This window comes from Cyphomyrmex costatus, unplaced genomic scaffold (assembly GCF_001594065.2).
Source record: "Cyphomyrmex costatus isolate MS0001 unplaced genomic scaffold, Ccosl1.0 scaffold193, whole genome shotgun sequence".
NCBI lineage: Eukaryota > Metazoa > Arthropoda > Insecta > Hymenoptera > Formicidae > Cyphomyrmex > Cyphomyrmex costatus.
The window spans coordinates 1,145,437-1,167,475 of record NW_017275965.1 but is presented as its reverse complement, the minus strand read 5'-3'; the positions used below and the strand labels follow the sequence as shown (position 1 = coordinate 1,167,475).

The window sequence follows — 22,039 nt, the reverse complement described above, 5'->3', positions numbered from 1 at the left end:
TGCTATAATATATGATATAATAAATTTACTATTTTTTTAAAAACAATTTTGTTTCAATTTTGATTGAATAAAATAATTATATTTTTTTCAATAATGATGATCAATAATGAAAAATGTTATTAAAAAGATCATGATTTGTTTTTTTGGCTGATGAATTCAGAATGTCAAGTAACTAAAAAAAAAAACATTAATTTATATCGAACCATCTTGAAATGATGAAGTAAGTCTGTTTTTGTCATATATATTATTTCTGGCTTTTGAAGAATTTGCGGGAGCGCGCAAAAAATCTGATGGAGCATATGCGGATGGAGCTGCGCGTAATGATGTGTCATACATGATTCGCTCGAGATCATCACTTGTATCCAGAAGATATAAAATTTGCTGATTGCTGCAGACAGATGCTGGGGTTTCGCCTATCTCGGATCGTATATTTTTATCGGCACCATTTTTCAAGAGTAAGACAACTATGTCTAAGTATCCCTGTTTGCATGCCCAATGTAGTGCAGTCCTTGAGAAATAGGAATGAACGAAAAACGAATAATATGGTATTATAAAATATCTCAATAAGTAAATCTAATTTTTGCATTGGCATTAGAGTGTATTATATCTCAAGCAACAGGATGTAAGTTTGTTTAATGAGTACAAGCTGGAATGAATTTTATGCAGGTTTAAAAAAAAATCAGAAATATGTAAATGTATTTTTATGAGTTCTGTCCGTGAAGCTGTGAAAGTATAGCTAAAATGACAAGTACCATCCGCTGACAGGCTCTCTCGCGTTGACTTCAACACCTAGAGTCAAGAGATCTTGGACGGCTTCGGTGTCGTCGAGGCAGACTCTTTCCCTTAAACGCTCTTCGAGCATTCTTTCCATTTTGCAACGATTTACATGCACCGCGCTGTGAATATGTCACATATTTGTAATATTACAGGCGAGCGAGGCAGCTCAAAGATGGAGCACCAAACGTACGATAAGCGTAAACCATAGAACTTGGTAAACGCAGGCTGTGACCGCTGTTCGAGACTTCGAAAATCTATAGTTTACGTTACTTATATATTACAAGGTGAGTATAGATTTTCATACTATATATGTATTATATGTTGGACACATCCAATAGGATATCCATTATAGAAGAATATAGAACTATTCTTTTTCTTTATCTCAAGATATTGAACTTTTCTTAAGATTCAACTTTCTTTTTTTCACATTGAAAATAAAACAAGATGAAAGATGAACCATACAAGAACGTCCAAAGTAGACTCCCCGAAAATATTATTATTATAAATAATATTGAATATTTCAAAATTTCAAGTAAGAAATAATAGCCTTGATAAGCAAACGCAGATTATAAATGCGCAAATATTAATTTATTATAGTGTTATGTATAACAAAATTAAATTTACGTAAACATTTCGGCCATTGTTCCGGCCTTCTTCAGTACAACAAAAAAATATTAAATAAAAAGAATTATAATCTAAAATTATAAAAATTATTGATATTATTATTATTTTATAAGATATAATTTTCTTCGAATTCTCTTATTGGCTAACGCATCGACGGATCAGATGTGTGCCGTGTGAATGCAGCATAATATTGTTCTCTAAACAGACCAGCGGTTGGTAGTGTAGTCGTTACTAGATCTTCCATTATCATATGTTTTCCGCACACTGTCGCACACTGTTAACATTCATACACCTGCGAGCTGTTTAAGGCAGTGCAGACTCATCGCCGAAAAAAAATCTCTACCCCAAAACACCGTTTTATTCTTATCGTGGAGGATTACGCGGGGTTAATTTTGCGATTGCTTGACGTACATTGCGCGAGCTCACCACCCCAGCAATATGATTATAACGCTGAAAAACTTACAGCAGCAAACGTTCACGATAGAGATCGACTCGTCGCAAACTGTAAGTAAAATTGGGCAAGATCTATCGCGACGGAGCCGACTTCTCTGAACGGTTAATGATTCAGATGTTTGCGTGTTGTCAGGTCAAAGATCTCAAGGAGAAGATCGAAACGCAGAAAGGTTTCCCCGCCGAACATCAGAAGTTGATATATGCTGGTAAGGATTTACAGCATCAAATAACCTAATATGTCGGGAACATATTATCCAACTGCCCGGCGTGCTCGTCAACACAGCTGGGAGAAAATCCACGTTAGAATAAATATACTAAATATTGCATGGCCCATGTATGTTTAAATATAGCTACTTCAGGATAGGAATGATCTTGCAGAAACGCTCATAGGTTATGTTTCCGTCTCGTACACATTGGGGGTTTATGACGAATTTTTTTTTTTTTTACTTCCGTGATTGTAACAATGTGCAAACACTTGCAGGGAAAATATTAGCGGATGAGCAGCCTTTAGCAGAATATAATATCGATGAGAAGAAATTTATAGTTGTTATGGTAACAAAGCCTAAAACTGGTGCTACACCTAAAACAAGCGAAGAACAACGCGCAGAGGGTGATAAAAAGGAGGAATCTACTAGGTAACTTGAGGATTGTGATATATTGCGCGTAAGCGCAATTAATGCACCGTTTGTTGTAAAATGTTTATTTTATCAAACATTAATTATAACAAATACAATTATTTACTAAATATTATCGAGAGAACAATTTTTTCAGATTATATATAGAGTAGACATTAGTTTATTTCATTTTCTTTTATATCTTTCTGTTGTAGCTCAGCAACTACACAACCTAGTTCAAACCCTAATGTTCAGGATACTACACGAGCAGCTAGTAATGTGCAAGAGCAACCCGTAGCAGCTACTCCAGCGGCTGGTCAAGCAGAAAGTGCCTTGCTAATGGGAGAGGATTATAATACCATGGTAAACAACATTATGGACATGGGGTATGTATAGAGAAAAATGACATACTGAACTGCAATTATTAGTATTCATATGATAATCTTATCATTTGAATTAGGTATGAACGTGAGCAGGTTGTACAGGCATTGCGCGCAAGTTTTAACAACCCTGATAGAGCTGTCGAGTATCTCATAACAGGTATACCAGCGCAACTCTTCGAAGACCCACCTGAAGATCCACCAGAAGCTCAAGAATCACAGCTTCAGGATCAGAGTCAAGATCCTTTGGCCTTTTTACGTTTGCAGCCACAATTTCAACAAATGCGTCAGGTCATTCAGCAAAATCCACAGCTGCTGAACAATCTTCTTCAACAAATTGGTTCCACTAATCCTGCCCTTTTACAGCTTATTTCTCAAAATCAGGAAGCATTTGTACGCATGCTCAACGAACCTGGTTAGTCTAGTGTATGCTTAAATCAAAACACCACTGATATTGCGACTGAAAATAATAGTTAATAATTATACAATATTAATAATTATATACAATTTGTCTTGCCTTTTTTTTCATATAGTGGAACCTACCTCAGGAACAGGGGCGCGAGTTTTACCATCTGGAGGAGGCGTAGGACCAGCGGCTGCTGCTACTGCAGGAGGCGCTGTGAATGGTGGACCTGGCGCGGGTGCAGCAACGGGTTTAGGGTCTGGTTTAATACAGATAACACCACAAGACAAAGAAGCTATTGAGAGGTTGAAGGCATTAGGTTTTCCAGAACATTTAGTCGTACAAGCATATTTCGCCTGTGAAAAGAACGAAAATCTCGCTGCTAACTTCCTACTTTCGCAAAACCTTGACGACTGAATCGCTCATTTTGATCTTGCGCGGTGTTTCGAATAAACAACGGGACTGACAGAGGGTGGATGATCGCACCATTATCATTTTTACCTTACAATAATCATCTTTATTTTGTATATAGATATATACAATATCTATGCTATTTTATTTGTTGTGTAGATAAAATCCTGGTGTGTTTGGTAAGCGATTGAATTTAAAGATAGGCGCGTACCATAATATTGTCATATATGTCAACTCTTTTAAGCATTGTTTCATATTTTTAAAAACATTTCATTCAATATCTAACACATGGTTATGAGAGAAAGAATTGTTGCTTATAGCAGATGATGTTATAAAATCCATCCTTACAGCCTACAAGTGCTCTAAAATCTTATATTTCTTTGATATATATGGAGCAATATAATTGCATTTTTATATGAGAAAGCCTTACAAGCCTTACTCTGCAGAAGAATACCTTGCAGTAGTTATATATTGAGGGTTGGGCATATATAAATTGAAGATGTGTTCACTCTCGCGTTAAGGTATGTTTTATACATATCTAAATGTTTGCATGTAGGTATAATAAGTGCATTTTGTATATTTCTCGGCTTTCTGATATAAAAATTATAGAATTCATCTGTTTGGGTATGTGTACTTGCATATCTTCGTATTAATGTATGTATACACAAAGAGATTTTCTATTTTTAAATGATAATTGATGAACTAATTTAAATGTTAAAAAGCTTTCCTATGATACACGCATGTCACAATTCAGTAAATTATAGTTTGTCATAAAATAAGTAATTTCCCATATATATAATCTCTTAATCTATTTGGAACTTAATGTTTATGATTTAAATATAACGTTACATTTTTACTAGTAATGTGATATTTTTGCTTATTTAATCATTCATAATTCAAGAAGACAGTTTAGCTATCATGTATTTATTAAATAATCTTCAATAAAAAAAACCCTTAAATACATTGTTACATATATCATATCGAAATTTTATTACGATTAGATTATATAAAAGTATACTATTTCAAATATGACATGTGTTTGTTTATATCTTTCTTTTCACAGCACAAAACAATATTAATCTTTTTGAAACACAAAGAATAATTTAATTCATATATTACATAATAACATACATACATATGTACGCATTTATGCATGTTACATAAGTAGGAAGTTCTTAATTCTTAAATTTGTACCATATACAGTTACTTATTAATATCATTGAAACAATAATAAATATTGAAAAATTTTCATCGCTCTTACATATATTTAGTGCAAAAATAATATAAAGAATTATTCGTTGGAGAGTTATAGTAACAATGCATAAAATTCCAATCTGTTATGCTGACAAGTTTTATCCCTTCTTTTTTATAAAAATAGAGAAATTAATAGAAAAGAACTGCTGTTATAACAGAACACATTCTCTGTTGTGTGCTCAACACACTTGTAATACATAGTATAAATGAATAAATTACGATTTCCACAAAGTTAGCCCGTTATATTACTACTAATAATTTTATAGATTTGAACACATGCATTTTGTTCTCCAATGCTATAAAGACTGCTATACATAGACATTTAGATGTAAAAACATAATTATGACACTTAAAAATATATGTATCTATATTCTCTTAAAAACTTAATAATGTTAAAGGTACTTTATTAGTCAAGATGTCTATTTATAATTAAAAAACTTTACCTAGTCTTTATACACCAATATAAAAAATAGTATAAATAACCACAAATATTATAAATTACTTGTTAAAAAATTCAAATTCAATTTATAAGCAAAATTTTGTTTGCAACATATTGCATGGTCTAGATGAATTTTACAAATATACATGGCTGCATTTAGCAGAGAAAACAGCTTTGCAACTGTTGTAAAATTTTTGAATATGATTGGTTCATACATTTAGATCCAGTAAGGAACTAAAGAAAAAATCAACCATATTAAAGAATTTTACAACAGTTGTAAAGCTGCTTTTTTTGCTGAATGCAGCCCATAAGATCATATCAAACTTTAAGAAATTTATATATTTACAAAATTATATATATACAAATTAGAAAAGTCATTGTTTTTTTTTATATTTTACATTATACTATTTATAAAAGTTTTATGAAGTTGAAACATCAGTCCCTTGTAATATTACGCCTTTGCTCTGAAGATCTCTTTTAGCTTCTTCTATTTGCTAAAAGAAAAAGCAACAAGGCATTAGATAACAATATTATATATATATATATATATATATACACAAGTATGTCTTAAAAAAAATAACTAACTTGCTGAAGTTCGATAGCTGCACTTTCACAGGTATTAAAAGTGAATACCCTGAACAAGACGACAGTAATTGCATATAATCCAAAGAGAAATAAGGAGATAATTGGAAGAAAAAGTATAATTTCACGCCATTCCTTGGCAAGAGTAGAGTTGCTTGTAATTGTAGCATACCACACGCCAAAGATTACTGTTGTACAAGATAGCCACTCCAGTAATTTTGTCATCTGTAAAAAAAGATTTGTATCATTTTTTCTAGTTATTTATCATTTTTAACAAATTATAACAAAATGCTTATCAAAAAACAACTTGACTTTTTAATTAAATATAAATAAGTTATTTTGAGAAGATAATGTGCACATCTATAAATTTCATATTATAATATACTTATATGATAAAAAATTTCGTATCAGTTTCACTGGAGTTTTTGTGTCATTATCAAATATTAATGTGTTAACATGTGTTATACATACTTTTATAGTTTTAACCTCAAAAATTTAAGAGATATGTTCGCATATATACATATATTCCATAAAAATAAGAAATAATCGAAAGGAATGTGTGAGATGTAACTTGTGAAATGGAAGCTACACAAACATTAAGCCCGTGTTGGACTATGCGTCAAGATTTGCGATTTCCAACCAATCAGAATGAAGAGATACTTGTCCTGATTATGTAAGGTCTGGATTTACATGCTCAAACCTTCTTCTTCATGAAAACTGGACAATCACTATTCTAGATTATTCTTTTTTTTTATATTTGGATAATGTTAATTATACTGAAGTAATTTATAATTTCAGAAAGAAAAAATACAAACATATTTTCTTTAAACATATATTTTCATTATTTACAAATATTTATTAAACCATATTTTATCAACTGGTGATATCCATTTTTGGCAACCAAGCATGTTATTCTGAACCATATATTTCCAAGTCCACAAATGTAAATTGTTTTCTTCTAACCATTTACTTTTAGCTGCCTTTCTATCTAGAATTTCTTGACTGACTGCTTCAGCTTTGAACGGTAGTTGATTTGCTACTTGATTCAATACTTTCTTTACCTAAAAAAAATTTTATGTATCAGTATATTTTCATTTATTTACATTTTCTACTTAGAAGTCAATTTCTAATATGTATCTCATGTCCCACTTAATTTATATTTCTATGCATGATGCAAAAATAAGTAAATTTTTAACACAAAAATCTAAATTCACGAAACTTGATAAAATATGAAGAAATCAAGAAGATAGCACTACTTAAGATTTTAAGAATTTTAAAAATCCCAAGAATTGTGAGTTCGGGAATTTGAAGACTTATTGAAATAAAAAATTCATGAAATCAATATTATGGTCAAAAAATTTTGAAACAAAATATAGAAAAACAAGGTTACACTATCTAAAATTCCAAGAATTTTCTAAAGACATCTTTGAGATACCTTTTAGTCTCATATATGTGCCATTTGATAAGTTACTTTAAAAAATGTTAAAAATCAGTATATCATCAAAATACCTCAAAATATTCACAATGGCCACCAATCTCTATAATGACTCGTCCTGCTTTAATAGGAGTGACATAATGGTCAATAGCACCTTTACCTCCACCCATACGTTGTCCTTGTCCCTAAATAACAAGCATAATTATTATAGTAAGAAAGTATTTCTTTAGTATCCCATATTGTATGATCTGTTATATCATAAATATTAAACCTTTTTTGTAACTGGTTGCCACGGTGGATCTATACGCCAAATTGCAAACATCCTTTGTTGATCGAGTTTTCTACCAATTGTTAAACGTATCATCTCGAAGTGACTATGTTTTAATCTACCTCCTCCTGTAGCCTACAATTCAAGAAAATGATAATACATCTCTAAGATTTTCTTTATTACTAAGAGCTGTAAATAAAAATTATCTATGAATACTGTCCTAGAAATAATATTTGTAGTTTGTGTTCATTTTAAGCATGTTAAGTAATATTTTAAGATGTTAACTTTGATTGGTTTATATTTTAACCTGTATTTAAGATAATTTTAAATATAAGAATCAACTATAATACTGGCTTAAATGTATTAAAAATGAAGACGTACAATGATGCCAAATTGTCTGTACATAAGGAAATTGTGCACAGTTTCTGGACCCCGCATATATCTTAAACGCTTTTGCATTTTAGGGGGACGCATTCCTGATGGAAATTGTGGAACTTTTTCCATTATTTTAAGTTTTGGTCGCTCAGGAAATTCAATATCTAATAATCATATAATAGATATAATGTCAAATTAGCATCTTTAATATTGATAATAATATTTATCTATAACTATCTTGTATGCTTACCACCAAATTTTATTGGTGAAGGAAAGATTTTTAAACCAGCCACTGGTGTTATGGATACGGATTGCCATGCTATAAAAATATCACAATGTGAAAAGTAACGTAAAAATCTGAAGAGATGTTTTTAAATATATCTGGTTTTCTAAAAAGGTATCACATTGAAAACACTTACTGGAAAGTAAAAGACGGGCAATGTTCTTAGAAGTTTGTATCATTTTTAGGTTAAAAAGATATATCTTTTTAGTTTATAGTTATCACAAATCGCTGAGTGATTCGAATTTCGAAGCAAAAAAAAATAAATAATTTCTCCTTGTGTGCGAATTTTCTTCTTCAATTATCTTATAAGTGCAGAAATTTTGGAGATTTCAAGCAACATACAAATAGTGAGTTTTTTTTAGCCATCTCTCGGTGAACTACATAAATTTTATTAATAAAAAATGTATATCGACAGTTGATAATATCAATATTATTCCATTATTGCCCAGAGATCTACGATGTGAAATTACTGAGGCTAAGTAATTCAAATAATATTTTTAATAGTATTTCGAAAATAAAATCTACATAGATATATTTATAAATTTATCATAATAAAATATATATCTCTATAAAATTCAATTAGTGATGGAAAACAAATTTTTCTTTAAATAGTCAAATATATAAAAATTAATTCAATAAATAAGGATGCCTGTAACAATTAATTTTTTTGTATTTGTTTTTGTATGTATATTTTGCGCATTTAAAAATTTTCAGAATTTTTATTCTCAATATTGAAATCGAGCAGATAATTTACAATATATTACCATTTTGTAAATAAATACCTCAATTATAAATTAAACTATAATAATATATAAATTGCTCGTAGTATGCTATGTAAACATTAACTATATATATATATATATATATATATATATATATATATATATATAATTTCTTTTCCATTTCTTTTAATATACACATATAAAATATAAAATATAAAAATACTATAGATATAATTAATAATAGCGCTAAATTGATGACACGTTATATAATAAAGAGAACAAAATCGAATTTAATTTCTATTTTTATTCTATCAACATAACACTATACATAATATTATCTACATATATATTAGTTTCTTCTCTGTACACTGAATTAGTTTTCAGATGTAATAATTTCATTATTACATCAGATAAATTATCATTTCATGAGCCATCATTTTCATTGGAGCTTTTGTCGATTTTGTTATCAGCAAGTCAAAGTCTTCGCTTTTTAAGCATTTTTCTTTTGGGCTCTCTCTATCGTTCTCCTAATGAATGTTTCCCAATCTTCGGGCTTATTCTTTGTATACCAATCAACTAAGGTGTCTAAAAGATTCTTTTGTTTTTCGGTGCACTTCCTACATTGAGTTTGCAAAGCTTCACCTATGACATCTGAAACCACAACGAGAAATTAAGTTTTACACCTATCCGTATTAACATAATTAAAAAACTCGTCCATTAAAAACAAATCCACAAAAACATGAGAAAAAAGGTATATTTGAAAATTGTTATATAAAAACGTCGCATTATTTCTCAGCATTACTGCAAGTTATAGGTCTGTTTTTGTTTCTGCACTATCTGCGAGTACCTATCATGGAACAAAGTAGGAATGGATTCCGATCGGAATTGTTCAATTATTTCCTAGATTTATATTGCGTTTTTTAAGGAAAACGGAATAATTCCGATCAGAATCCATTCCGATTTTGTTCCATGATAGTATAATCCTGAAGTAGTACACACGGTGTAATAAGATGACAGTCTGTTTTTTGTTCGGCACATTTCTCTCTCTAAGAAACTTTATTTATTCGAAGAATGAAGCAACAATTGGTCAATCTAATTGATAGTCTTTAAATTAAAAACTTTTTAAATCAAGCTTTTACATTTTTTTGTATGACTAATGATATAATAATTTAAATGTTCGTATGAGCTACTTTTTTTTTAAATGAATATTTCTACATTTTACAAGTGTGAATAACTTCACAAAAAAAAATCTCAAATTTTTTCCACAAAATACATGTCTCATATTTTTTATCTGTAGAATATCAGTTAAATTAAAAAGAAATAGATAAAAATTACGATGTTGAAAGAGAGATGCTTGCGATTTGATGTAAAATATCTCATATTTGATTATTAATTAACTATTTATTATTTATCTTCTGTATATTTTTTACTATACAGATATTTAAATCTTTCATATTTTTCATAAAAAATATGCAATATGTTTGAATGTATTCGAGAATAATCTATTTTTTGTATTAGAAATGAGAATTGTCAATTCAAATTAGACCTATTAGACCCAATACATAATTTTAATTTTAAATTTGTTTTATTCCAACTAGATGAACTCTAATTTCCAATTTACGTTCCTTTTTTTGCTTAAAATAAAATTCATTTTTTCAGTTTCCTCATGTGTAATTGCAGGATAAAATTTAATTACCACAATAATAATAAATTAATGATCGATGGATTATTCGACTATACTGTTATTAATATATTCGGTAAATTTATTAGAACGACACATTTCTAGTTTAATCATCTTTAATAATCGACGAAAAAGCTTCTAAAATTAAAATATAGCGAAGCTCATTTGAAATTAACTGAATTTATTTCAATTACGATACTTTTATATCTGACTTAATTGATCGTAGATCCTTTGTTAAGATAATTGCTAATTACTCGCTCGAGAGCTACAAATGCCTCAGCTATTCTCTTATAATTATTTCCTTATATAGTAAGGAAAGCATTAGTTTTAATTGATCACAAAACGACAGAGAGAAAAAAATAACACGATAAATATAAAATATTCCATATACATATAATATATGCGTGTAATGTGAGAATATATATACCAGAAAAGAATTTCGCATCTGCTGTTTTGCATCGTGCGATGCCCGCCAAGCAGTTGTAATATTGCGTTCGCAATTTTTCGTTTGCCAAAATGTCTTCGATATTGATATCGTCGTACCGATCCGAATATAACTCTTTCTCAGCCGCGAATACGCATACCAGTGCAATGGCGATAATCGTTACGGTGAGACTTAATCGAGCCATCGTTTAAACTCTTCTACCTTTTGCACTAACTCTCAGTGAAATTACTACACAGTCAATCAGCAGTCCATTCCATTTATAGAGATTAGCCGTAGCAAAAAAGTTGTTACGTCACATAAAACATCTTACACACCGATGATAATATATCTTCCTAATTAGAATAAAAGGAAAAAATAAGACAATTTTTTGCGAGGCTACAGGATTTAATCTTCATACATGAAAAGAATTATTTCTTAAAATTTATCCTGAAAATATGGTAATCAACATTGTATTTTGAAGAATTTTTATGTAAATCTCTCACATTCATTAATAAAATTACAATAAAATAAGTATGATTAATTTTACTAAAGTGCATGGTAAAAATCTTTAAATATTTTTTGTATTTTACTGTAATTATTATATTTTCAGGGTAAATTTTAAGAAATCCTTCGCTCCGTGTAGGAAGATCTTTAACCTTTATATAAAAAAGGTGGATAAATTATCAAAATTACATTGATATCAAACAATTGTACTGACATATGCGGTAATTTGAAAAACTGCAAGATCGTTTTTTTTTTTACATATTTTATATTTTTGTTGTAACGTTTTGATAAAACATTTAAAGATGCATATAACATTTTTGTTTAGTTTAGTTCGTGGAACATATTGTTAAAGTTATGGAAAATGCAGGGATACCCCTGTATTCTAACTCGAAGTAAATGAAATTTTGTATCATTATTTTATTGTCGCTGAAGATGGTCTAAATTACAGACCGAAACGTTCGATTGGTAATCTTCAAGTTAATTATAAGATTAATTAAGAATTTTTTTCGCACTGTCAACAACGTTCGACTCTTTATTGCCTCTTATTTATGATTGTTAATTTGTTTTGAACAAAAAGAGTTTATAACTAGTTTATATATTATTATTAAGATACCCCTGTATATTTGCAGCATTTTTTTTTAATAGCTCAAATCGCTACTCACATCAGCACACACAATATTTAAATAATATTTTTTTTAATGTTTACTCAATATTTTTTCATTAAATAAGTATTTAAAAAATACTAAAATTTTTTTATTATTGAGTGCTGATTAAGTAGCTACTTATACTGATTTATGAATCAAGTTAGTTCCAGACGTTAAAAGATCTATCTTTCCTAGTGAGAAATGATAATGGAATCGTCATCGAATTGATGTCGATTCGACGTCGAAATCATTAAATCAACGTCGATTCCTCATTGACAATGACATTTCTCACTGAGTTGTCTTTATCTCTTTAATCATTTAATATATAATCGTACTTTAATATAAATTATTTTAAAATTACGTACGTTTTTGCTGAAAATAGTCATACATTGATAATAATCGTATGATCGAATGCCATGTATTGTGAAAAACAAAATAGAAAACTACGTATTGCGTGTTAGTCACAAGTCTAAAATACAAGGTACATTAAATATTCTAAGAATCGCAATTAATCAAGGTATTATATGATTGTTTATCGCGGTTATGTTACCACAGAGAAGACAATCTATTTGTTTCTTTCACCTGTTGAAATAATTAAATAAACTTTTCCTGCTATGACTTCATCTTACAACTAAATAGATACCACTGAATAGCAAAATTATCGAAAACTTTTCTTTCCATATGGATAATGGACAAGTAGCTTACGAAAAAGAAAGATGAAACAATGTATTTCGATGTGAAAACACAATAGAAAAATCCATTTCTTACATTATATCTCTCATTTCCTCATTTCAAAGTTCAAAATGCACAAATAAAATTCTTAAACTATATGATCATAACAACCGTATGCAGTATTATTTACATCATTTAATTGTGACATTCACATCATAAATGTTTCTTATACATCTAGAATTATTTTTCAAAAGAATTTATTATAAGAACATTTATCTGTAATAGAAATAAAAATGTTTTGTAATTATATATTCTATTCAGCGATCCTCTTTTCTTATTAAATGTATAATTTTTTTATTTTTATAATAATTAACATAATTTTAAAACATTTTGCAATATAATATTTGTTCATACAAATCTATATATATGTGTATAAAAATTTACAAAAATAAGTAATACATACGCGGGAATTTAATTAAGTACTTATTGCACAAATGATAATTGAATCCATTTCGAACGATTATTAACTATTGACGAAATAAACAACGAAATAAAATATTGTAATAATATTATAATAATGTATGATCCTGAGCGAGAAAAATATGAGTTATTATAAGAAACACGGACTCAATTGTTGCGTAATCGTTGTCTTTGATCGATTATCGAATTTCTGATGGGCAATTGCCAAATTTTGACAAGAACGACCTAAAAAATATAGAATAAAAACGAGATGACGGATGTGCGAACGTTGATCTTAATAATTCTTGACAACTTTGCTTTATTATGTCCGTCGGTTATCCGAATAATAATTAAAGGTATTACACGCGTACTTGAGATTTGAAAAATGTATATAGGGTGAAATCGAGTGTAACATTTTTACCAAATAAAAGTTATCTACAGTTGTGAAAAGTACATCAAAAGTGAAAAATTAATTATTCTCCTCGTCTACATCCTCGGTGATCCCGAATCCATATAAAACATAAAACAATATAACATAAGTTATTATTATATTAATTACAATATGTCCTTTTCAAATGTGTCATTCTCCGTAGATATATATGTTATAGCCGTATCTATTCATGGTTACATAATTATAGTTTTTCAACATCACACAGCATCATGCTTTGTAAACGTAGACATCACAGATTTCTATAGAAGTATAGTATGTGTACACTGAAAAAACTCAATTTCCAAGAAATATTTTTCCTTGCTGGTATAAAAAAAATGTTTTTTAAATCAATAAAAATTTCTTTAAAATTAAAATATTTCTTAAGTACAAAAAAATCAAAGAAATTTTTATTGATTCAAAGAAATAATTTTTTTAAATAACAAAGAGCAAAGAAATATTTCTTTGAATAAAAATTAAGATATTTTTTCTCAGTGTATAGAAAAAAATATAGTAAATAGAGAAGCATGTAGTATATATATTATATATATATATATATATATATATATATAGAGAGAGAGAGAGAGAGAGAGAGAGAGAATAGAAGTTTATTATAGTATAAAAGTTTGTGAGAGACGCTAATATTATATAATATATTTTATCGACTGTGTCTGAAAACAGATGTATCTACTTAGTTCCATGTAACTAAAAATACATTGGTGCGCTAGTGTACGGGAGTTCCACACTTCCACGTCCTATATAATTCCACTTTTCTCCTTATTTACGTCGGTTTACGTATATTTCGTCATGACAGGAAAGACTGAATTAGTTGCTTAAAATCTCGTCAAAATAAAATACGACATTAACATTTTTTACTTCGAGAAAGAATTAATGAAAGATTTATTTTCCGCTTATGTATATATATATATATGTATCTAACTAGAATTCGATGCGTTTATCCCTACTTTTATTATGTTGAACTTTGTACTTTAAACCTGTACAGTGGCAAATAATTGATTACCTTTGATCGTTATCTTTTCTGCTTTGATTTTATTTCCAAACTATAATTGTCGCACTGTCATCGATTTCGTCAAAGGAAAATAATTACGGATAATATCGTCTTTTATTTCTGTCTAAAAAAAAGTATCGTTGTACGTCATGATGCTCAGGAAGGTAAGTGACAAAAAAATGCTAATTGTGCAATTTTGTTTGATTATTGAAATCACTGATGTATAGTTTTTTTTTAACTTTTGTATGCTCCGTTCGTAATTATATAGTGATAGCTGCACTGTTGTATTATTTGAGTTAATTATTTATTTGTATATCTTGAAATCAATAATTTTTTCAGGTATTTAATCCAAGATCGTATCAGAAAGTGGTACGATCTTTCTCAGCAACTGCCGAATCTGTTCAAGGATATAATTTTGGTTGGTATATATTTATATCTTACGAAGTATAGAGTGTTTAAAGATAAATAATCAGAGTATAAGAATAGAACCTTAAAAAAACAAAAAAGATTTAAACAAATATACATATACACAGAAATATTCTTATTTACATAACTACAATCATAAATAATATATGTCTCAAACAAGATAAATTGAATTAAATGTATCAAGAAATAGAAATGCAAGACTTTGTTATTTGATTGTCATTTAATTGCCATTAAATCAAGAGAGAAACTGAAATTTTTTACAGATCTTTGCAAATTACATATATTATCTGATTTTAAAATAGGATTATTATTATTATTTCATTGAATTGTTTTAGAATTATCAGATACTCAAAAGGAAATGCAAGAGTTAGCACGGAAATTTACAAAAGAAGAGATTATTCCAGTAGCTGCAGAGTATGATCGAACTGGAAAATATCCATGGGACATTATTAAAAAGGCGTGGAGTATTGGTCTTTTGAACAAACATATTCCACAACATTGTGGTATGTTTGATTTATCAGAATTACATTATACATATAGACACATATATCCTACATATAAACTATTATAATAATATTGCTAGAATAAAAAATAATATTAGAGATGTAAAAAAAATAAGATTGATAATAATTATAATCTATTTTAGGTGGTATGGAAGCTAATATTTTTGATTCGTGCTTGGTTACGGAAGAATTGGCTTATGGTTGTACAGGAGTAGCAACTGCAATAGAAACCACAGGTCTTGGAGTAGGTTTATCGACAGTATTTTGCTTCAATATTATATAATATTCTAACTTTTTCAGTGTAAATTAAAAATATAGTTTAATTTTTCTTTAAAATTTTATTAATTTCTAATTCTTTTAAAATTATATATTTTAATTTATTTAATGTAGTAATTATACATATGTACTTATATAAGTATTTTTATTTAGCAAACTCCAGTTATTATAGCTGGAACGAAAGAACAGCAAAAGAAATATCTTGGCAGACTTATAGAAGAGCCACATGTTGCGGTAAATCTGAAGTTAAACTTGTAAAAATTAAATTAAAGTTAATGTTGTCTAAATTAAGTAATATTATTTACAGGCGTATTGCGTTACTGAACCTGGTGCAGGATCTAATGTAGCAGGTATTATGACCAAAGCTGAGAAGAAAGGAAAAGAGTGGATAATTAATGGCACAAAGATGTGGATCACAAATGGTGGTGTTGCCAACTGGTATGAGACGTGCTTCATTATTTAGTCTTAAATAAATTCTAAAGGGTATCATTTACACTTTTAACACAACTTCTTATTATACAGGTATTTTGTTTTAGCAAGAACAAATCCAGATCCAAAAGCTCCAGCTAATAAAGCTTTTACAGGTTTTATTGTCGAACGTGAAAGTGATGGTTTAACTCCCGGTCGTAAGGTAAATTCTTGATGATAATTTTTTATTATTATCCTATTTATTCGTTAACTTAAATTTTTATTGATGCATATCTTTTCTTTCATATTTTAAGGAAATTAATATGGGACAAAGAGCAAGCGACACACGAATGATAACATTTGAAGATGTTCGCGTTCCCGAAGAAAATGTATTGCTTGGAGAAGGAGAAGGGTTTAAGATAGCTATGAAGACTTTTACTAGGACTCGGTCACCGGTAATATTCTATTAAATTTATCCGTTAGGTGCCGAATAAATTCAGATTATAAGATGTGTGCAAACATATTTTTACATTTAGTACTTTATAGGTAGCAGCAGCATCTACTGGTTTAGCTCAAAGAGCTCTGGATGAAGCAACAAAATATGCGCTGGAACGCAAAACATTTGGTAAACCGATAGCGGAGCATCAAGCAATAGGTTTCATGCTAGCTGATATGGCTATTGGTGTTGAGACTTCTAGAATGGCATGGATGAAGGCAGCCTGGGCTACTGATAGAAACTTACCGAGTGCTACAATGCTCGCTAGTATTGCAAAATGTTATGGCGGAGATATAGCTAATAAATGTGCTACAGACGCTGTACAGGTAAACTACAATACAATAACTTATATTAATATAAATATTTTGTATCAAACTATACAGTTGGTAAGAGGATTAAGTTGATGTTCTTATAATTTATCGTCGATGACAATTTTTTTTAGGTTTTCGGTGGTGCAGGTTTCAATTCTGAGTATCCAGTGGAAAAACTTATGCGCGATGCCAAAATTTATCAGATATATGAAGGTACTGCGCAGATTCAAAGACTGATTATATCGCGTGCTCTCATTGACGAAGCTAAACAAAAGAATAACTAAATAACTGTACGTCGAATTAAATTGTATCATAAAATTTATTTTTATATTTATATGTAGTATTTTATAAGGTATAAGATTGAGAAGTAACACGTTATCATTACAATTATTTTTCAAATAATGACTTGAGATAACGACATTGTATCAGGAGACGCGGTAGCGTCTCCGGCCATGTTCAAAAACTCTGAGACGCTATTATTTTATTATTAGCAATGATGATAACATATGTAGTTACATTTTTAAGTAAGTGCAATGAATGTAAACGTTTTATTATTATTTTGTACACTACACATGTACGAAACGTGTATAAGTGAGTTTTTAAACAAGAGTGTTATGTGTTTGACCATTTTAAAATTAATCATACTATATATTGTAGATCTTAAGCTAAGTCGATCAATTAGCGATATAGATAATTGTAATAAATGTCACTTTGAAAAAAGATCAATTCGGTGAACGAAATTGTAACGATTTGATACTTATAGAGTAATGATAACGTTAACGAGTTACTTTTTCTGATGGGTGCAAATGAAACGGTAACAAATTACTTTTTAAACACATATCTTTTGATTATAATAATAATAAATTTATATATATATTATATTATATATATCGAATATATATTTTTATATTATATATTAAATTGTTCGATATAATATTCGATTATATATACATTGAATATGTTGTATATATATTGAATACATTACTATATATAATATAAACGATGAAATTTTTATACTTAGCGATATATATATGTACATTTACATCTATGTATATATTTATATATACATATACTTCATATATCAATTACAAATAAATGAATAAGAGAATGCCTTAGGTTACAGCAGATGGTTAATAATATTTTTTCGTGAAATTTATAATTTTCAGCTTATACGAATTGTGCGGTGATTATTTATCGATTTTACAATTTATATCAGTTAATTTTATACTTAATTTTGTTTATATGTATCTATACAGGAAATGCAATTTTTTGTAAGATGAAATAAAAAATTCTCTCAATTTAATTCGGAAAAGTACAACAAAGTCAATAAAAAATAAGTGAGTGCAAAAATTAACAAAGAATTAAGAAAAGCAGATTTATAATACACGAGACGTTAGAAAATTACAATTTTATTTTTTGACATATGTGACGTACGTTGTTTAATTTTTTATGTACGTACTTATATTTTCTGGAATTCGCAAAAGGATTAATTAATCCTTATTAATTTTCAGATATTAAATTATTGAAAAGATATAAAGCCTTAAAGAGACCACAATTTATGAAAAGCTTTTCCTTTCATTTTCGAGCTCGATAATACGAGTTTTTAACGCGTTCAAGACGTTCGTACTTTCTAACGATACGATGACGTAAAGAAATTCGTTCGAGCCCTTCGAATCGAAATAAATCGAAGGCTCAACACATTCACACGTTTTTATGTGAGCATAAAGCATGGACTGCGCAATCCACGTCGTTATACAATTGGTCGACAAAAACGAAAGAGATATGGCGGGAAGAGACGGCCGGTCTCTTTCTATTCAACGGTACAATTGATATGGAAAAGTTGAGAGAAAAGGAGGAAGATTGTCCCTTATTCTCCCTTATTCTCGTCGATCGCATTAGATATACTATAGATACGCGGATGACACGGTCCACGTTCTACGTGTTTAATCGCGAGCGCAATCGGCGTTTTGAAACGGGCGCGGTTCCGCGACAGACGGCGCTGATCGCGTCGCGAGAAGGAGTGCGTTAGTCAAGTGCATTGTTCATTGAAAACGTATTACGGCCGCATTATGTCCGTCGGACCGTAGCCTTTTTCACGCGGTTTTACTCTCGGTGAAGTCGCGCGTGACGAGTTATGCAACGTACGCCGCGTAAGGGCGGCCCGCGCCGGGCGATCGGACACCGCGGCAGCTGACCTACTTAGAGCTCGGCCTATCATCGTCGTACCTCGCGACGCGGCGGCGAATCGTGTCGCCGACCACGCGAAAGGAGAGGTTCGTGACAAAATTCCCCGGTGGTTCGTTAGAACGGCCGAAAGGAACGAGAGCCGGGCGCACGAGTTGTCCCGCGGTACCAGATCCGCGGAACGACGCGGTCGCGGTTGCGGCTCGTCGTCGTCGTCGTCGGCGGCGGCGGCGGCGAAGGAAGCGGGGACGGATACATCTTTTGGAAATTGCGTCTTTCCGCCCGCGACGGAGCTCGCCGATGAGGCGCAGTGCCGTAATCGGCACGAAGGTACCGGGTCTCTGCACCGACCGAGGCAGCGGCATGTAACGGATTCGAATTCTCTCTCTCTCTCTCTCTGTTTATCTACCTCCGTCTCTAATCTCTCTGTATCTCGGAAGCGACGGCGCTCCGTCTTGGTAGCGAGCGAGAAAGCGAACGCCGGCGTGTGTGCGCTCTCGCGATTACGCGGTTTTCCCTTTCGTTCGCCCACTGCCGTACAAGCCAAGCTCGGCGCCACCGGGGTGTGGGGAGCGCGAGGAAGACGCGAACTGGACGACGACGGCGATACGAATCGGGGCGACACGCGAAGATCGTCACGCGCACATAACCCCGTAGACCCCACGGGCTTTATCGCGAGCGATCATCTCCGGAGCGATTTCCGCGTGAATTCGAGGCCGCGGGATGTAGCGCGGGAACTCGTTTCCCCGTGTCGTCGCGAGAGAGTCGAGACTTCGAGCCGCGACGTCGATCCGTTCGCGCGCGTCTTCCCGTTTATCGCGAATAGGAAGGAGGAAATAGGAGAGCGCGGAAAGATCGGCGGATGAGAGAGAAAAAAAAATGCGAATGTATGGCGGGCGGCGCGCGGCCGCTACGGTCCTGGCTGCTCTCGTGCTGTCAGTGCGCGACAGTGCGCCGGACGCTCGCTTGACTTAGGGAGTGCCCGTGCCGATGCAAAGTGTAAGTGAAGTGGCCTACAGACCTACATTTGTCTAACGTTCCATTTTTTCGCGGGCCGACCGGGAACGGGAGGTTAACGAATACCGCGCGCGTCACCTCCGCTCTTTTCTTCGGTAAAACGTGGCGTGTGCGTGTACCTGCGATGCCGCCGTCCCGTGATATACCGACGTTCGACTGACGAGACGGACGAGAGAAAGAGAGAGAGACACGTAGACAAAGATAGAGAAAGAGAGCGAGCGAGCGAGTTAACCGTGGCCGGCGGTGCAGTTTCGGTACGTCTCGGACACGGCGCGCTGACCAGCGTGTGTCGTGAAAGGAGACAGAGGGAGTGAGAGGGGAGACAACTCGTGAGCGTGCGCGAGAGTGACGGAGAAGGGTGTCAGAGAGAGAGAGAGAGAGAGAGTGAGAGAGTATGGTAGGAGAGCGCACGAGAGCGAAAGCGAGTATACGAGACGTTGGCGGGAAGGAGGGCGGGAAAGAGAGAAAGATAGAAAGAGAGAGTGAACGTGGAAAAAGTGGGAACGGAGAGCGCACGTTACCTTGAGGAGAGAAAGAGAAAGAAAGAAAGGAAGAAAGAACGAGACAGAGAGAGAGAGAGTGAGAGAGAGAGAGCGCGCAAAAGGGAGTACGTAAAAGAGTGTAGGTGTTCTTCCGAGGAGAAGTGCGTGCGCTCACGGGAACAACGTGCAGGGAGAAGTGGAGGGAATCCTGTCTGTCCGTTTGTCTGTCTGTCCGTCTACCCGCCGGGACACGCGAGGCCCGGAATGGCTGCGAGGACAGGGGAGGGCGAGGGTGAGACGCCCACGACGGTCTACGACAACAATGCCGGCATCGTGACGACGGCGGGTTCCCTCGCGGAATCATCCACGTCGTCTTCGTCCTCCTCCTCCGCTGCCGCCACCGTCGCGACCGCCGCCGCCGCCGCGGTGCCAACGGTGATCCTGACGGAGAGTACCGCTACGAGCGCCGGTAGTCTGCCCTTGGGATCTCAACAGCAAGGCAACCTGCATCAACAAGTACATCAACAACAACAACAACAGTCGCGACAGAGAGTCAACCTGATCGTCGACGTAGCCGTCACGGATGTCGCAGGTAACCTCAATGACTCTCGCTCTTCGAGTCTCTTTGTTGTCGCTAATGTGCCGCTTGCCAACCCCTTCCCCGCCGCCCTCCTCCCTTCTCCTTTCTCTTTCCAGGCTTCGCTCTCACCGTCTTCTTTCTCTTTCCAAGCTTCGCTCTCACGTTTCTCTCTCTCTCTCTCTCTCTCTCTCATTCTTTCCGTCTCTCTCTTCTTCTCCTCCTCCTCGTGTCTCGAATCCTCTGTCGTCTGTTGCATCGCTCGCGCGCGCCCGCGCATTGATGCCGCGTGGATTCTCCGGCCACTTCCGAATTCGCGCGGGACTCCCTTTGTTTTCATCGACTCGGGCCCACAGAGAATTAAAAAGCTGAAACGTTTTCCCTTTTCCTCGAGAACTCCAGAAGCAGAACAGAAAACGCGAGACTTGTAATATTATAAAGAAAAAGAGAGAGAGAGAGAGAGAGAGAGAGAGAGAGAGAGAGAGAGGAAAAAAAAAAGTAAATTTGTAATGCAATTCG

General features: G+C 32.8%; 7 protein-coding genes across 7 annotated transcripts in view; 3 read left to right on the top strand and 4 right to left on the bottom strand.

Annotated features, from left to right (window-relative positions):
• The window catches only part of LOC108772861 (ankyrin repeat domain-containing protein 40), a 1,603-nt gene extending 650 nt beyond the window's left edge, over nucleotides 1-953 (bottom strand). Inside the window, exons 1-2 of the mRNA XM_018538503.1 lie at nucleotides 753-953; nucleotides 204-508 (exon numbers count right to left, since the gene is read on the bottom strand). Of these exons, the coding sequence (XP_018394005.1) occupies nucleotides 204-508; nucleotides 753-871 (424 nt within the window). The 5' untranslated portion in view covers nucleotides 872-953. The remainder of the gene's footprint in view (nucleotides 1-203; nucleotides 509-752) is intronic.
• A 713-nt stretch (nucleotides 954-1,666) lies between these two features.
• Nucleotides 1,667-3,733, top strand: Rad23 (UV excision repair protein Rad23). The gene is made up of 6 exons (XM_018538400.1): nucleotides 1,667-1,905; nucleotides 1,988-2,060; nucleotides 2,336-2,489; nucleotides 2,684-2,854; nucleotides 2,929-3,263; nucleotides 3,382-3,733. Exons 1-6 carry the CDS (start codon nucleotides 1,840-1,842, stop codon nucleotides 3,666-3,668), a joined length of 1,086 nt encoding a protein of 361 aa, XP_018393902.1. The 5' UTR covers nucleotides 1,667-1,839; the 3' UTR covers nucleotides 3,669-3,733.
• A 2,007-nt stretch (nucleotides 3,734-5,740) lies between these two features.
• On the bottom strand, nucleotides 5,741-6,162 carry Dpm3 (Dolichyl-phosphate mannosyltransferase subunit 3). The gene is made up of 2 exons (XM_018538519.1): nucleotides 5,941-6,162; nucleotides 5,741-5,849 (listed from the first exon to the last, which is right to left on the bottom strand). Exons 1-2 carry the CDS (start codon nucleotides 6,160-6,162, stop codon nucleotides 5,775-5,777), a joined length of 297 nt encoding a protein of 98 aa, XP_018394021.1. The 3' UTR covers nucleotides 5,741-5,774.
• Nucleotides 6,163-6,782: 620 nt separating this feature from the next.
• LOC108772853 (mitochondrial ribosomal protein L16) lies at nucleotides 6,783-8,583 on the bottom strand. The gene is made up of 6 exons (XM_018538491.1): nucleotides 8,435-8,583; nucleotides 8,266-8,334; nucleotides 8,022-8,179; nucleotides 7,644-7,775; nucleotides 7,447-7,557; nucleotides 6,783-6,998 (listed from the first exon to the last, which is right to left on the bottom strand). The coding sequence occupies exons 1-6, from the start codon at nucleotides 8,475-8,477 to the stop codon at nucleotides 6,783-6,785; spliced, it is 729 nt and encodes a 242-aa protein (XP_018393993.1). The 5' UTR covers nucleotides 8,478-8,583.
• A 770-nt stretch (nucleotides 8,584-9,353) lies between these two features.
• Nucleotides 9,354-11,360, bottom strand: LOC108772693 (ejaculatory bulb-specific protein 3). Its single transcript, XM_018538281.1, has 2 exons — nucleotides 11,129-11,360; nucleotides 9,354-9,671 (listed from the first exon to the last, which is right to left on the bottom strand). The coding sequence occupies exons 1-2, from the start codon at nucleotides 11,328-11,330 to the stop codon at nucleotides 9,511-9,513; spliced, it is 363 nt and encodes a 120-aa protein (XP_018393783.1). The 5' UTR covers nucleotides 11,331-11,360; the 3' UTR covers nucleotides 9,354-9,510.
• Nucleotides 11,361-14,912: 3,552 nt separating this feature from the next.
• On the top strand, nucleotides 14,913-17,729 carry Mcad (Medium-chain acyl-CoA dehydrogenase). Its single transcript, XM_018538279.1, has 10 exons — nucleotides 14,913-15,004; nucleotides 15,180-15,258; nucleotides 15,602-15,769; nucleotides 15,913-16,013; nucleotides 16,199-16,279; nucleotides 16,353-16,483; nucleotides 16,568-16,676; nucleotides 16,768-16,908; nucleotides 17,000-17,275; nucleotides 17,392-17,729. The coding sequence occupies exons 1-10, from the start codon at nucleotides 14,990-14,992 to the stop codon at nucleotides 17,542-17,544; spliced, it is 1,254 nt and encodes a 417-aa protein (XP_018393781.1). The 5' UTR covers nucleotides 14,913-14,989; the 3' UTR covers nucleotides 17,545-17,729.
• A 2,687-nt stretch (nucleotides 17,730-20,416) lies between these two features.
• The window catches only part of ftz-f1 (ftz transcription factor 1), a 96,529-nt gene continuing 94,906 nt past the window's right edge, over nucleotides 20,417-22,039 (top strand). Inside the window, exon 1 of the mRNA XM_018538530.1 lies at nucleotides 20,417-21,535. Within this exon, the coding sequence (XP_018394032.1) occupies nucleotides 21,208-21,535 (328 nt within the window). The 5' untranslated portion in view covers nucleotides 20,417-21,207. The remainder of the gene's footprint in view (nucleotides 21,536-22,039) is intronic.

Bases quoted from the DNA above. Each gene is read 5' to 3' on its own strand.
- Rad23 (XM_018538400.1), top strand. From the start codon at position 1,840: ATGATTATAACGCTGAAAAACTTACAGCAGCAAACGTTCACGATAGAG. The intron at 2,490-2,683 runs GTAACTTGAGGA...TTTCTGTTGTAG, and splicing joins AAAAAGGAGGAATCTACTAG to CTCAGCAACTACACAACCTA. The intron at 3,264-3,381 runs GTTAGTCTAGTG...TTTTTCATATAG, and splicing joins ACGCATGCTCAACGAACCTG to TGGAACCTACCTCAGGAACA.
- Dpm3 (XM_018538519.1), bottom strand. From the start codon at position 6,162: ATGACAAAATTACTGGAGTGGCTATCTTGTACAACAGTAATCTTTGGC. The intron at 5,850-5,940 runs GTTAGTTATTTT...TTTTTCTTTTAG, and splicing joins CAGCTATCGAACTTCAGCAA to CAAATAGAAGAAGCTAAAAG.
- LOC108772853 (XM_018538491.1), bottom strand. From the start codon at position 8,477: ATGATACAAACTTCTAAGAACATTGCCCGTCTTTTACTTTCCA. The intron at 8,335-8,434 runs GTAAGTGTTTTC...ATATTTTTATAG, and splicing joins TGCCCGTCTTTTACTTTCCA to CATGGCAATCCGTATCCATA. The intron at 8,180-8,265 runs GTAAGCATACAA...TATGATTATTAG, and splicing joins TTCACCAATAAAATTTGGTG to ATATTGAATTTCCTGAGCGA.
- LOC108772693 (XM_018538281.1), bottom strand. From the start codon at position 11,330: ATGGCTCGATTAAGTCTCACCGTAACGATTATCGCCATTGCACTGGTA. The intron at 9,672-11,128 runs GTATATATATTC...TTGTGGTTTCAG, and splicing joins AGATGCGAAATTCTTTTCTG to ATGTCATAGGTGAAGCTTTG.
- Mcad (XM_018538279.1), top strand. The intron at 16,484-16,567 runs GTATGAGACGTG...CTTATTATACAG, and splicing joins AATGGTGGTGTTGCCAACTG to GTATTTTGTTTTAGCAAGAA. The intron at 16,677-16,767 runs GTAAATTCTTGA...TCATATTTTAAG, and splicing joins GTTTAACTCCCGGTCGTAAG to GAAATTAATATGGGACAAAG.